The 16,017-nt window shown below is 36.6% G+C and overlaps 2 protein-coding genes across 2 annotated transcripts in view; one reads left to right on the forward strand and one right to left on the reverse strand.

Annotated features, from left to right (window-relative positions):
- LOC106064375 (uncharacterized PE-PGRS family protein PE_PGRS54-like) overlaps nucleotides 1-1,870 on the reverse strand; it is a 30,219-nt gene extending 28,349 nt beyond the window's left edge. Inside the window, exon 1 of the mRNA XM_056028803.1 lies at nucleotides 1,714-1,870. Within this exon, the coding sequence (XP_055884778.1) occupies nucleotides 1,714-1,726 (13 nt within the window). The 5' untranslated portion in view covers nucleotides 1,727-1,870. The remainder of the gene's footprint in view (nucleotides 1-1,713) is intronic.
- Nucleotides 1,871-11,053: 9,183 nt separating this feature from the next.
- The window catches only part of LOC106064368 (metabotropic glutamate receptor 1-like), a 29,071-nt gene continuing 24,107 nt past the window's right edge, over nucleotides 11,054-16,017 (forward strand). The window contains exon 1 of the mRNA XM_013222918.2: nucleotides 11,054-11,214. The gene's annotated coding sequence lies outside the window, so the exon portion shown is untranslated. The remainder of the gene's footprint in view (nucleotides 11,215-16,017) is intronic.

The following is a 16,017-nucleotide window of genomic DNA, read 5'->3' on the forward strand; positions in this document are numbered from 1 at the left end:
AGGTGTCCAGTCTTTGTACCAGACAGACAGACAGACAGACTGACAGGAGAAATAAGGTGTCCAGTCTTTGTACCAGACAGACAGACTGACAGACTGACAGGAGAAATAAGGTGTCCAGTCTTTGTACCAGACAGACAGACTGACAGACTGACAGGAGAAATAAGGTGTCCAGTCTTTGTACCAGACAGACAGACTGATAGACTGACAGGAGAAATAAGGTGTCCAGTCTTTGTACCAGACAGACAGACTGACAGACTGACAGGAGAAATAAGGTGTCCAGTCTTTGTACCAGACAGACAGACTGACAGAGTGAGTTGATAGAAGCTTTGGCAAACAAAAGTACGATAACAAGAGATACACTAGTAACATTGGATTATAGCTGAATAGAAATTAAACTTGATGTTGTTTTTTAATATAGTTTCTGTTTTTGTTTTGTGTTTACTTTACTATTAATCTTTAACTTTCTTTTTGTAAGAGATTTTCACTAGAAATTCAAAACACGGTAATCTCATCGTTTAAAGATCCGTTGTACTCTAGTTAAACAGTAAAATACAGTAACAGAAAAGAAGATATTACGATGTGGAGAAACGTGGAGGCGATGTAAGGAAACCTTTAGAAAAACGTAAAAAAATAAATAGACAAACGAGTCAATGTCAAGGACGCTATATGGGAATATCATTGTTGTCAGCTTAATACTAAAAATAACTAATACCGCGGGTGAAAGAGCTTATAGATTTGGTTTTACAGTGTGAACGAAATAATTGTAAACTTTTAAAATGCATATAGTACCAACTCTTCTCATTTTCTGTACACTAAATATATATTTAGAGTTATCCGCCTTAGTGGAAAAACTCTCATTTCTGCAGTATTTTGGAGATTCGATTAACTTAACAATGTCAAGGACGTGTAAATTGAACCTTATTGTTACCAACTAAAATAGAAAAAAAACGGAGTTAAAATTCCAAGTGTAACTTTGTTTTTAAATGCACTAGCCTATAATTTTAAAATGCACTATTATATCGAAGTGTTGCCCACAAAAGTTTGTAAGTTGCGTTACTGTCATAGAATGAAAGTCTTTCATAGTGAAATAATTTTGTGCTACAAACGAAGGAGAGAGAATTGGATTCTGTAAAGCCAAAACGTGCACACAAGAATGTTCCTATATCTTCAAAAAAATGCATAGTTTGTCAACACTTTCTTTGATTTGTACACCAGATACACACACACATACAAAACAAGTTATTTAAAAAAAAGTTTTTCCGCTACGTAGCTTCAATATAGCTCTGTGGTACAGGCTTATATATTAGGACTACGGTATAAACTTATTTTACTGATTGTCACAAAATGGTGGCCATTCCATAAATAGCAAACTTTTTTTTTGGTGTATTCGGTGTACAGAATGCGGAAGTATTTATTTCAAAAATTCATCTTTAAAACCATACAATTTTGTTTCCCTTTTTAGCACCGTAGAATCAAAATTTAGCAGCAAAATGTAAACAAAGATAATAACTTCACGTGAAAATCTCCCATAGCTTTGAAACAATGTGAAAAGTTTGCAAGTTTAACGAAAACACTAACATCTAACGAAACAAAAATAATAAATCAAGATGTCATGAAAAAACAACAAGAAATACTGATTGGCCTCAACACGGTCAATACAATTGAAGAAGCAGTTCTTTCGGACGTTGTGTCCAGGTATAGTAGTGTACTCACCTTGTAACACCATTGTGTCCAGTCGATGGTCAGTCACAAACAAGATGTGACTGTCCTCTAGAACACAACCAGAATGGAATGACTGTAGCAGCTCACTTGTCCTACTTATATATATGTCCGTCTGTCACAGTCTCGACCACGGAGGCTGCACCCGTTCTCAAGTTTTTTGGTGTACCTTCACGTGGTGGATTCTCTCCCCCTCCCCCCTTTCTTTTCTACTTCTGTCATACCTGAGGGTAAAGGCGAGGGGGGGGGGGATGATGCATATTCGGAACGCCCCGTGCCCCAAAAGCATGTCCATTTCTTGATTGGTGTTTGTTTAGATGGGTTTGCCTCCCCTTCCTCCAGTTCTTTCCCATAATCCAACAGTGCAAAAGGGAACAAGTCAATGCACTTCCACTGGCTGCTTTATTAGTTCAACAAATTGCGCGGGAATGACATTTTCACGTATGTTCCCCTCCCTCTCCCTGCTTTGTGTTTTCTCTTTTTAATCTTTCAAAATTAAAAAAAAAAAGATGTGACTGAGTAACATTTAGCTTAACACTTTGTCCGGGAGAGAAACAAAAATTAGCCATCACATTCAACATTATTTGTAGATATTTACGCAAGTTTAAACATTTAAGCTTTTACAAAATTATGTTTTCTTAAGGATTTTGTGTCTGTTGTTTCTTGGTTTGTTTTGCAGCATACCCGGGATTGATTATAATTGACAATGGCGACCTGCAGACGACAATGACTTGAACGTAGGAGCGTTGAATCATCACGATGCTATCACAGCAAAGCAGACGGCTTCATTTGTCTATTGTCTAGCCTCGTGTCGTCTGCTAAGTGAGGAGAAATGTCTCGAATTTTGCGCGAAATACTAGTAGGTCAAGTTCATAAAGGTCATACAAACGAAACTTTTCAAGTGGTTGCGTTGTGGTTCAAACCTTTTCTTATTTTACAGCCCAGGCCAGGCGTAGACCTAATTTTTATCACTATTAGAACAACAAAAATTAAGGTTAAAAAATGTAATGTTAATTGGATATTTTCATGAATTCCTAAATAGCAAGCTTTTTGGTGTATCCGGTGTATAGAATACAGAAGTATTGATAAACTAAACGTTTTAAAAACCATTTAATAGTTATTATGCAGTGTCGAAAAACAGAGAACAGGGAGTAACTTAAAGTCCGAAAATTTTCAGTGAGACCAAGAACATTGAGTTGAGATTATGTCATGAGCGTTAGAAGATTGCAATGGCTTTAATTTTCATGACATTCAAATGGAAAGGACAGAAAAGTCTTGGGTTTATATGGACTTTTGTCCACTGATTTGGAATAAACAAACTTGACCTGCTACATTTTTTTTGTTTTTTTTTTCGCTATCTTATCTTATATAATACAGACGTTACTTCAAAAAAGAAGATGATTACGTCCTACGCGTCATGCATTTAGTCATGCATATTAACCAATGACCTAAATTCTGCTAAGTCACTGGTTTTCCTGGCTAGCCCAGGCAACCCATTCCATGCACTAAGGAAGAAGGAGCATTTGTACAAATTTGTCCAAGCATATGGAAATAGGAATGTGCCTTTATCTTTGTCTCTTTCTGAGTATTTTATTAAATTGTGTTCAGTGTTTTATGTATAATTGCTACTTTACTTTTGAGTCTTCTATCCTGAAGGCTTTCTAAATTTAGTGATTTTACTAAAGGTGTTACTCTAGTCAAGTGTGAATATTCGTTTGTTATGAATCTCACTGAACTGATGTGTCCCAGGATCGAATCTCGAGGGATGATTGGGATTTTTAATTTCGGGATCTTTAGGGCGCCTCTGAGTCCATCAAGAAATACAGACGTTACTTCAAAAAAGAAAACAATTAGTTGGGGAAAAAAATGGTCGTTGTGCTGGTAAAATGACACCCTGTGATAGTGAACATCTGACATCATAATATTTGAGTCCATTCAAAGTTATGATGCAACGGCTACTTTTTTCTTTTCTAAAAGCGACAAATCTAATTTTTAAAATCATTTATGCAAGCATTTTGTTCATAAAAATACACCACTTTTACAACTATTCACAGATTAACAGTGACAAACACGCTAGGCTCTATATTAAAAGACAGGATGACTATTTACCAGATTTGAAACAAATGCAAATGGTTTTAGACTTTTTTTTTTTTTTACATATTTATTGCTACGTTAAGTAAGTTCTGTCCTAATATTTACTACGTTTACCCAAAAATAATGGTTTTTTTTTCAGAGAAAAAAATCTATTTAGTATGCATATAAGTCGGACATAATTTAAAACAACAATTAATAAGTAGGTTTTCATCTTATCTCGTGAACTGCAGTGATATATCATAGCTAACGAAGAGTCAACTAAAGGAGTTGTTTTTGTTTTTTTTTACGAAAATGGTTTTTTCTTTTTTTTTTGAGGATTTGAATAAGAGTATGAGCCTTCAAAAATAATTAGATCAATTAGATATTCATTATAAGACATCAGTTAGGCCAGGTTCACATTTAATTTCACATTTACTTTCACCTATCCTTTGGTCTGCTGGACCGCTGGGGCACCATACAAGATCTGTCAACCTTCTTTCTCCATTATTCTCTGTCTTTTTCTTTGATATAATTTAATTCTGATAATCTTTCTGAAAATATTGAAACCTGCCTTTTTACCTGCCTGGGTGGACTACTTTGGGGGCCGATTTTGAGTTTGTGTTTCCACACAAACTGTCTTTGTAACCTTGTTTTTGTACTGTTTACAGCCGAACATTTTTAATTGAAATTCTAAAATAGTAATAAACACTTCCATCAACTACACTTTTAGAGTATATACTTTTCACTCTTACCACTTTCACTTATCTCTTGATCTGCTAGACGTTGGGACACCACATATGATCTTTTGCCATTAGAGTCTTTTTCACGGGCCCGTCCATTCCCCATAATATTTCACCCCATAGCTTCCTTAATCTGACTCTCCTTGTTTTCGCTGGTCATGTTCCCTGCAGGAAAGTCTTGCAAGCCCCGAGGATCTCATTATATAGCCGTCTATGCTTAATGGCCTAATGTCATATACTTTGTACAGACTTAGCCTATAACCTACGACCAACAGATGTTTTACAGTTATACGTTTTACTCATGAGACATACTTAGAATCAGAAGCGTAGTGATGGGCGGCAGGAGGCACGATGCCCTGGACGCCACACTCATGGGGCGCCACACGCAGCCTATATTTTTATGTGATGTTCATGAAAAATGGAGTGGGGGGGGGCGCCAATAAAGTACCTTGCCCCGGGCGCACGTTTTGCTCACTACGCCTCTGCTTAGAGTCGTCCAAGTTATAGGAGAATATCGTACATGGAGGCAAACCCAAGAATAGCAAGCTTTCTGGTGGATCCGGTGTACAGAACATGGTAGTGTGGATAACAAGTATTTTAATAAATCTTTTTTTTTTCAGCATTAATATCAAATTTCTTATTTCTGTCACTCGATGCACAAAAGTAATTACTTTTTTTTAGTTGGCAACAGTGATCTTTCAATATGGCGTCTTAGACATAGCGATTTCTGTCCTCATCTTTTTTTTTTATCTTTTTAATTCTTTTTTTTATTTTAACGTTTTCTTTTAGGTTCCATTACATCCCGTGTACGCTATTCTGCCTCAACGTGGAAACGATCACTATAGGAAGTGATTAGCGGAGGTACCCGGTTTGCTCGGCTTTCGGCCATGCATTCCATAGTCCATGCGCCCGGAGAGCCGGATATATCGGAAATAGCAAAGTTTTACAAAGACATTGACTTGGACCTCTTCCAGACAGAACGGTTTGTTCAAGCACGCTTACACGCCTAGAATGAGAAGAGCCTTCGGCTCAACTCTTTTGACAATGATACGGTTCCATTACATTGTTATCACATGTCTTCATATCGCTTTCTCGTTTTTTTTCTCTCTCGCTGTATTTGGTTGCTTAGAGAAAAACGGGATCTTAACAATCAATGAGTAAACAAAGAGCAGATAACTGTGTTTCACTTTTAATGTGGTAACTCCCAGTGGAGCTGGATTGGTTATTAAAGAAACGATAAAACTGTAACATTTCGAGACTACTGCTCTGAATGTATTAAAGTGTAGATCAGCGGTCTTCAACCTTTTTTGGCCTACCGCCCCATTTTCGTATTTTTTTTTCTATTTAAAAATTCCGCCAGCGCCCCCATCTAAGAAAAACACTTATAAAGAAGCGTGAGAAGGCTAATTTGAACAAAAAGTCATTTATTTATTAATTTTTATGTTGTCAATAACACTTATCCCGCATAGGAGACGACCGCATGCCAAAGGCGATCTACTTTGGTGAGCTTAGCGTAGGACCGAGTTACAGAGGTGCCCCCGTAAGCGCTTTAACGATGCCCTCACTGGCATAAAGGAAAGTAACTGGCAGCATTCTCTGGCAGCAGATGGCCTCTGGGAGATACTGTTGGAGAGCTCTCACAAGAGGAGCGGAACAAACAATTGAGACTCAAAGAAAAGCCATTATTGAACGCAGGCGCAAAAGACGGAAAGAAAATTTAAATAGACCGCCAGCAGACAACGGCTTTGTCTGCATAAAATTCGGGAAAATATGCAGGTCGCAACTGGGTTTGCGTAGTTATGTGTAACACTGCACTCAGTCATATTCTTCGGAATCGAAGGCAATGCCAATATTATCATCAGGGCCGCCGCTACCTATTGTGCAATGTGTGCATTGCACGCAGGCAGCCGACTTCAGGGGGCGGCCAAATCATTATTTCAAGGTTACTTTTTAAAAAAGAAATTAGATAAATAAAAAAAATTACTTAAATATTTTATATAAATTCTTATTATTCCATTATCCTTGAAAAATATAAACGATATTCGTACATTAGAAATTATCTCGGAAACTAGAACAAAAAAGTAGAGCAGCATACGAGGGATTCCCAAGGTTTTCCCATAGGCGCCCACTCATTTTGTGCCTTGAATTTCGGAGATGTTGATAAAATTATTTTTCAATCGAATAGCCTGCACTGTAAGTAAATATATACCGGTAATTAAAAAGTCAATTTTAAAATCATTTTCAAGGGGGGGGGGCGCAAAAAGGGGTGTTATGGAGTGTGTGTGTGTTTCTTAGGAGGCGGTAAGAAGAGGTTAAGCGATTGATTGGTGGTTATGAAGTGACGATGATGAAATTAGCTTAGCTAGTGCAAATGTGAGACCATCTTAAGACATGAAAGAGTAAAGACTTTTTTTGTTGTTGTGAGGTAAATTTTGTTTAAATATTTGTTTATTTCATTACTGTTAGATCTATATTTCATCTCAAGTTAAATCTTAAATAATTACAATTATATTGAGTTTTTGTTCACCTCTACCTCCAGGAAGAACTTTTTACGCTTAAAAATGATGTAGGCAACACAATGTCCCCCCAAAAAACCCATAACAACGTTTCAGTGAAATTTCATGACATTAATTTGGTTTCTAGACACAATGTTCACATTGAAAATGAAAAATAAAACATAAAAATTGTGACTAAGTTTCTTTTCTTTTTTTTTTATTACATTCTATAAAAAAAAAACAAAAAAAAACAACAACTCATGGATGCCATTGTGGAAGCCTACATCGCTCCTCTGGGCTCCAGCTTCTAAAGGGGGCTCGAACGAAAATGTTTTTACCTTGGGGGTCGTCTCCCGGGAATGTGAGAAGCACTGCCTTACTATGATTTATTTTAAGTCATTGTTTAATGACTTGTACTTTGGATTATTTTTTTGCATTTAACTCAAGAAAAATATTCAGCTTGAGTTGCTTCATTTGTTGGATAAATTTGTAGGCAACTCTGAATCCGTGTATGTCAGATGATTGTGGATACAATGCACATATCTCCAAAATACAATCGTGATAATTACTATGAAAGTGTACAGAACGTTGAAAAAGATCCACTGTTAATGGCTTTTGTATTTCGAGCTTTTTTTTGGATTGTGTTTTAACGTACAATAACAAACAAGTTGACATATCCACGTCCAGACCATGTAACACTGTTGAAAAGTCAAAGTTATCGAGAAATTGTATATAGATCATGATCATTTACGCTGGTCATTGTAATATTCCTACCGCAGCTCATCAACTATATTCGTCGCAAATACAGAAGCATAAGCGAGTAGTCAGAACGAGATCAGTTTTTAGTGTTTATCACAGAATAAATCAGCCGACAGTCACCAGATTCCCGGAGCATAGCCAAGGGTACCCCCTCCCTTTTCCAGAGTTTTTTGACGTTAAAAAGGGGGCGGTATTTTTAATTTCGCACGCAGGCGGCCACAACCCTCGCGGCGGCCCTGATTATCATTATACAAAAAATCTGTCAAATAATTTGCTGTGATTACACAAAAAATTTATCTGATTGTCATGACTTTCTTTAAAATCCTAAGAACAGCCCCCATTTAAATTTTGGAATATTAGGGCCTACTGTTTTCAGGTTTAACTTTAAATTTAGTTTTATTTTTAAAATAAACATTATTATTGCTGAATTCAGTACAAAGGGAAATTAAGCTAATGTCAACCTTGTGCCTCCTGCAGTCTGACACTATTAGAAATTTTAAGCTTTAAATGAGCCAAAGCAAGGCGAAGGTCTCCTTTGGTGGCTACATCCAGTCTATTTCTTTGCTTATTTATTTTGCTTATTAGTTTGTTAGCACTAAATCTAGGTATACCATGTATGTTCAAGCACTAGCGGATCCAGAACTTCGGAGTGGAGGGGGCGATTTTTTTCCAAACCCTAACCCTAACGCCCAATAAACCCTAACCCTAAGCATAAACGCGCTTACAGTGTATATATATATATATATATATATATATTAGAATGTTTAAAAAGCAGTGTTTCTCAACCTTCGGCGAAAAAAGCAGACAAAAACAGCCACATTGAGGCCTTTCTCTTGACAGCTAGGGGGTCTGGGGGAGCGCTGTAAGCTCCCCCATGAGGCCCCGAGCCAAAATCGTTTTTTTGCTTTCTTCACTGCAGAACCGCATTCTCCTGACATCCACAGCTCATTATTTATCCTATTCAAAAAAGGATCTTTTGAATAATGTTTTACTTGAAAATATTCTAATATGAATTTATAGGTCCTTACTACCTTGCAAATACAACCGATTTGTTCCTTGAAAAAAAAAGATAACTCACATATTATTTCGATTAATGCTTTGAGGATCGCAGTCGAAAAAAAATTATTTGAAAAATTTAAAAAAAAAAAGCCATGTTGAGGCCTCTCCCTAGATAGCTAGGGGGTCTGGGACCTTTCTCTTGACAGCTAGGGGGTCTGAGGGAGCGCTGTAAGCTCCCTCAGTGGGGATCGGGGCGAAGCCCCGACGCCAAAATCGTTTTCTTGCATTCTTCACTGCAGAAACGCACTTTCCTAACATCTACATCTCGGTAGAGTGAAAACGTTAATCCTCGCTCCTTTTTCTGATTTCTGCTAATGATTGCATTTGGCATTAAAGAATAGGGGGTGGGGCGACTCGATAAAAGAATTCAATTGATAGCATATATAAATTATATTAGTGACACTTTTTTTTTATTTTGTAATTTCTTAACTAAAATACAAAAAGAAAAAATTATTGGTTTGTCCGACGGGTGGAAGGCAATGGCAAGTATCACCCCTCCCACCTGGAACAACCCTTTTTCATTTTATATTTACTTATGATAAAATTTAAGATCAGATCGTGTGTCCGACATTATATACAAATGGATTAAAACATCAATATATAGTTTATATTATATAGATATTCAACTAATTTTGTTCAAAAACTATGATTTCTCCATAAAAATAGGACCGCCCCACCCCATTCAGAGGGCTAGAGTGGGGAGGGCAGCAGAAGCTGTCGCCCCCCCCCCTTCATCCACCTCACCGAATCGGCTAAGATACCAGAAGTGTAGCAACATAATATAAAAATTATAAAATGTATAAAACTAATTTTGTTCACAAACTATGATTTCTAATTAAAGTAGGACCGCCCCCCCCTCAAAGGGCTTAGGTTGGAAGGGCTACATATGTACGCCCCCCCCCCCCAATCGGCTAACAGGGGAACGACATAATATAAAGATCGGTTAAAATATCAATAACAAGTTTTAATTATATAGATATTTAATTGATTCTGTTAACAAGCTGTGATTTCTACAAATAAATTGGACCGCCCCCCCACTCGAAAGTTTATGGTGGGGGGGGGGGCGGGATTGATGCCATCGCCACCTTCCAATTAGACCAAATCGGCCAACATACTAGAGGGGGGGGGCGAAATAATCTAAAAATAGGTTGAAATATAAATAATTAGTATATATTATTAACATAACTAATAAATTCGTATAGAAATTGTGTGATTTCTTTACTAAAAGTCGTCCGCCCCCCCCCCTTGGTGGAGGTCGGCCGAGTGGGGGGGGGGGCGATCGCCCCTACCGCCCCACCCCTGGATCCGCCAGTGTGTTCAAGGAAAAGCTAAAAAAAAAATAATCCCATTTTCGACCACAGTTTTGGAATTTTACTGAAACATTCAAATGCAGCCACATCTCCAATTTCAACATTCTATCATACTGAAGACATCATTTTGTAGATCTATTTTTTCTTGCAACTCTATCAGAACATCGGTAACAGAAGTCATTTCTTCATTGAACATTGTTATGTGAATTGCATAGGCAGTAATTCATTTGTCAACAAACAAGCTATTTGAGATTGTAAAACTCTTTAAAATAGATGTAATATCTCGATAAAAGAAATAATGATATAGTCAATGAAAGTACATTTCTTTTCTTGCATTCAGAAGTTGGTTTCATTCATTTGCGTTAGATGCCTACCATGTGAAACCATTTTTTAGCCTCTTCTTTAGGTCATCGCCAACCGTGTTTTTTTTTCTCTTCCTTCCTTGCAATGCGCAAATGTTTCTTGTCATATTACATTCAAACCCCCCCCCCTCACCCCAATATAAACAAAAATATACGGATTCAAACCCGACATCTTTGATTTCTGAAGCCATATTTTCGGGTGTCAAGTAGCAAAGAGCTGATATGTGCTTTTCTAGAAGATTTTTTTCTTTCAGAAGCTCTGCCTAGTTTAAAAAAAAAACAACAACAAACAAAAACAGACAAACAGCAATGAGTTGGGTGAGATAAAAAGATGACCCCATCGGCTGACCTTCCTTTCAATACATTCATTGCTATGATAGTTATTGATTGTACAGACAGTTTCAAACTCGAAGAAGCCAGTTTGCACTATTTTACACTGCTTCTATATCGTATTCTTTTCTAAGCCTGAAGTTTCGGAAATCCTGGCCAATTGTTTTACAGCTCTCCTATTAAAAAAAAAATGGTTGCCATGCATAGAGATGCGTGTCGCCTCTCTTCCTTCTGTAGTGACCAAGCGCGAACTCTATGACGATGTGAGTCTGGTTCTTTTCCAAGACATTCTACGCACTCGACAGACAAAGATCTATTCTTCTTGATGGAGAGAGATGAGCTCTGGTGTGGCTTGAAGATCTCTGTGGTGAGTTGTAATGTGTCATAGACTGGAACTTGTTAATAAACATCTTGTGTGCATAATTATTTTTTAAATCTCTTGCTTATCTCCCATTTATTGGCATGTAGAAAAAATAATAATTTTGTTTCAGGTAACTACAAAGATAATTTCTTTAATTGTCTTTAAAAATTATTAAAAATTTTCAACAATATAAATTTCAAATTTGCGTAATAATGTGAACACTTTAGCAGAATTTTGTAAACATTTCTAATTATTAATTTTTTCTATTTACGAAATAAAAAAGGGAGACAAGCAAGAGTGTTTTGGAGATGTGCCAAGAATTGTGACTGATACCATACATTTTACATGTGCTTGAGCAGCATTTAAATATCTTAACTACGCGAGTCTCTGTAATTTGCATTTATCTAATAATTTAAACTGTTTAATAATTTATTAAACAGTATTAAGCTATACAAAAGTTTTGAAATAAATGAGTATTTTGAACTAATTAATATGCTCGAAAGGGATGGATAATAACACTATCTATCAATACTATCTGCTCAATTATAGTCTCGGACACCGGACTCCAGCACAGTTATGTTTACTGAGGGCCTAAAGGCAGCACATAAAAACCCATCTCCCACTTATCCATCAATGTAAATTGGACCATAGCGATCTGAGCATACTATAAGCAATAATCTGGAATGTTGAGCTATATAAAAGCTAGTAAAAAACAACAACAACAAAAAAAAAAAAAAAACAAACACCAAAAAAACAAGAAGAACAGACAACACTTAAAAAACACAAGACGAAGTTTATACGAAGTATAAGTGTATCAATTAGTTGGGATCAGTCACTTAATTAAGTTTGTAATAGATCTAGATCAACACTGATAAATCTGTGCGATTTGAAATTTGTTTACCAATTTTATTCTTTTGTTTAACGCTATTTCATGCTTTTAGCTTTCTCAATACGCTATGATGATATAATGATGTGACAGTAATTGGTTTTTAAAAGCATTTAAAAAAAAAAGGGGGGGGGGACGACCTGAATCAAAGCCATAGTGTATTGGCGATTTTCACGCTAAACTAAACAATGTCAAGGACGCTAAATTAACGTCTAAACTGCCAATCCAATAAAAGTTACCAACACAAGAGCTTCAAAACAAAACTTGATTCTGTAGTGCTAAAATGTTTACATTGGGCAACTTTGTAAAAACATAGAGTATCGATACTTCCTTTAGTTTGTACACCGGATACACCTAAAAGCTTACTATTTATAGATTTGTCGCCCTGAATGAAAATCTCCAATACAGGTGAATGTTGGGATACGATAGAATTATTCATTTGTGTATGTAATGGGTCGATCTGATGGCTGCGTTTGTGCCGTGAATTATGTTGAATGTGGTTAGGGTTAGGTTGAATGTTGTTGTTATTTTAATCCAACGTCGTAGTTAAAATGTTGTTGGAGTAGTAGGAGTATGTGGATGTTAGAGATGAGTAGGGACAGGGAGGAGAGAAGGAGAGAGAGAGGGGTGAAGTTGGAGAGAGAGAGTGGGGGAGGAGAGAGAGAAAAAAAGAGAATGGGAGAGAAAGAGAGTGGGAATGTCCGAATCTCTGCCCATGTATGTGTTCAATGGTTAGTTTTGTTTGTCTGTTATTTGCATTTGTAACTTTGACTTCCTTTATAGCGCTTGTGCTTCGTGACAAAAAAACAGGTTAAAGTGTTAAATTATTAGATTGAAACCTAAGAGGCTTGGATTCTTGGGCTCCATGACTTTCTTGATGCGGTCCGTGACATCTCTATGGACCTAAGTCTTAACAGGTTAGGCCCAAGTGGTGCAGTGTACATAGACATTACATATAGACGTTAGATTAATGCTGTAATGCCCAACGTAATTCGACCAGCCGGCCATTTTCGTTTCCGACACTCGTGTCGCGGGCCACATGACCGAAAAGGTACCAAAAGAAAAAACGAAATGAACTTGACCTGAAACAATTTTATTGGATCTCTTTAATGGATATTTGAAGTTGATCTTTGGTTTTACGCGTCGGAAAATGGCTTCCCGTCTCTACTTCATATGTGAATATCAATTATCATTGTAGCTATTTTCCACCGTCTCATTTTCTGGTCTCTTTCTGGTAAATATTCCCATCTATCCTACAATCTCTAGGCGTAGCTTAACAATCTTTTATTCGCGGCTCAAAGCAAGAATGGCGTCATATTTGTTTATATAGTCGTATATAGGTTTACTTTTTTTTAAAACAACCACACTTTCTTTACAAATCAAATATTTAAGATTATTATCATTATTATCATGGCGGGCCGAATAGAACCACATCGCGGGCCGAATCTGGCCCACGGGCCGTATTTTGGGCATCACTGGATTAATGGATGATCTTCATTAAGTACTTGACTGTGTAATTCATGTGTAATTTTACATGCATGTCACGTAGTCTTTCCAAATAAACACCTAGAAATACTCTGATATGTTGGTTCAAATGTGGGAGGGCATGTCTAAAGCTGCCAGAAATGATGTCCGTTGAAAACATCGTGCCAGGATTAGTCATTTAAAACTTAATAATAGACAGGTCAGACATTAGTTGATGTCAACATTGCGCCACTAAAAATATGTATTTATAGCTTATATTTTTTTTTCAATTTTACAAATTTATTTATTCCAAGCACGTAATGCAGAAGAGTAAAGAATTTTAACATTCCTGAAATCTGCTTGGAATTTGTCACTCCAATGAGTGTCTAGTGGGAGATTTGAACCTTAATGTTCTTAGAAACCACGAACATGCTCAAGCGAACACGTTGTAAATCTATGGGAGAGTGGGGGCTGAGTGGTTGAGCGCTCGGCTTCCGAACATGGGGTCCTGGGGTCGAATCTCGGGGAAGACTGGGATTTTCAGGGCTCGTCTGAGTCCACCCAACTTTAATGGGTACCTGACCTAAGTTCGGGGGAAAGTAAAGGCTATTGGTCGTTGAGCTGGCCACATGACATCCTGCTCGTTAACCGTTGGCCAAATAAAACAGTTGACTTTAACATCATCTGCCCTATAGATCGCAGGGTCTGAAAGGGGACTTTACTTTTTATTGTAAATCTATACTTTAAAAGTAATTATATAACACTTTTATTTACAGGCTTCAAACAAGTAAGATAAAAAAAAAGATTTAAAAAAAATTCTTCCATATATAAACGATTACTTTGTTATTACTAAATAATGAATGAGACATAGAAAGCAACATTTATTATCCCGCCCATATTTCCGCCTCCCCCAGGTCCGACCCCCCCCCCAGCCCGGTTAGCCTATATGTATGTATCATTCGAGTTTGGTGATACATATCCAAACATGGCGACATTAAAAGACATTATTCATTCAACTCTTTACTGAATGCATGCGGGAATACCCCCTGACGTTTGTGGATAGAAGACTCAAAAGTAAACTGTATAGACCTCCAGACTAAACTTTAAGAAGATAATAATTTTTAAAAATTTAACCGTTAAAAAACGAGTTTTCCCTGTGTGACAAATCAGCTAGTATTTCTTTCCCCAAAGACATACATAAACTGCCCTATTTCTATGAAAATCTATACAGCTGTATTCAAGATTCGTGTCCAAATTTTGTATTTTGACCCCATGAAGAATTTGCAAGCTGATAAGAGAAATTGTAAAGAAAACAAATGCCTATATCTGGGATTTTCACTATAAGCTAAACAATGTTCAATACTCTAATGGTACTAGGAAGGAATGAGTACTTGTGTAAATTTGTTCTAGCCTACGGAATAGGAAACGTACCTTTATCTTTGTGTCTTTCAGAGGTCTTTTTATCCGGTGATATTTTTGAAATGTTAAGGTTTAGTCCTTGATGTAGTATTGTTTCCTTACATTTCTGTCTCTGTCTTCAGATGTGTCTCTAAGTTTGGGATATTGTAGTGAAATTTAAGTATTCATTGGAGATAAACCCCAAGGCTCTATTCAAGTTTCTTAAAGTTTTCTAGAAGTTTTCCTTGGTATTTACAATTTCATATATTAGCGTGGAACCTGCATGCAAACTAGGTGGACACGAATCTCGAAAAAGGTTCTACTATTTTCCTTTTATAATTACATTGGCTGTATTTTGATTTGGAAATTCCCGCTTGTATTTAGTCAAAACTTTAAAAAAAAAAAAACGTTTAGGTACATTTTGCGCACCGTATTATGTAGACATCATTAACTGGATGGCTAGAAGTAACATGTGACAATAGACATAGGTACATTATATTTATACACAACTTATCAATACAGAATGTTCTAGAATAGGAATATTTTATATCTAACAAAAACCATCAATACATCTTTCACTGAATCTAAACTACTCTAGACAACTATTCTTAATGTTTCCAAGTATGGATCTATATTCCCGAACTAGAATCTTCTTTCTCTGGGATTTATACATGGGCGTAACCTGGATAGTTTTCGGATGGGGGAGGGCGGAATAGGGACGGGTAACACATTTTTTTCTTTTTATTTAATTAATTATTTAGTGCGAGGTAATCGCCCTTACAAAATGTCATCCACTCCATAAAGGAGGGATTTTTTTAAATACTTTTTTGTTTTTCCTCTATGTTTTGCTTGTATGAAGAATTTAAAAAACGCAAACACTTACAAACACTTACAAGCACACGCACAAACGTATACAGCATGGATCGTTTGGTATCATGTTAGGTTTTTTAAAATCCTAGTTTAAGGCTCAAAATCTAATCCTGCTGCATCTGAATTAGCCGGAGGAAAATAAACAAACTGGGTCGTTGTCCTGGTCACATGAAATATATATATATATAGTG

This window comes from Biomphalaria glabrata, chromosome 5 (assembly GCF_947242115.1).
Source record: "Biomphalaria glabrata chromosome 5, xgBioGlab47.1, whole genome shotgun sequence".
Taxonomy (NCBI): domain Eukaryota; kingdom Metazoa; phylum Mollusca; class Gastropoda; family Planorbidae; genus Biomphalaria; species Biomphalaria glabrata.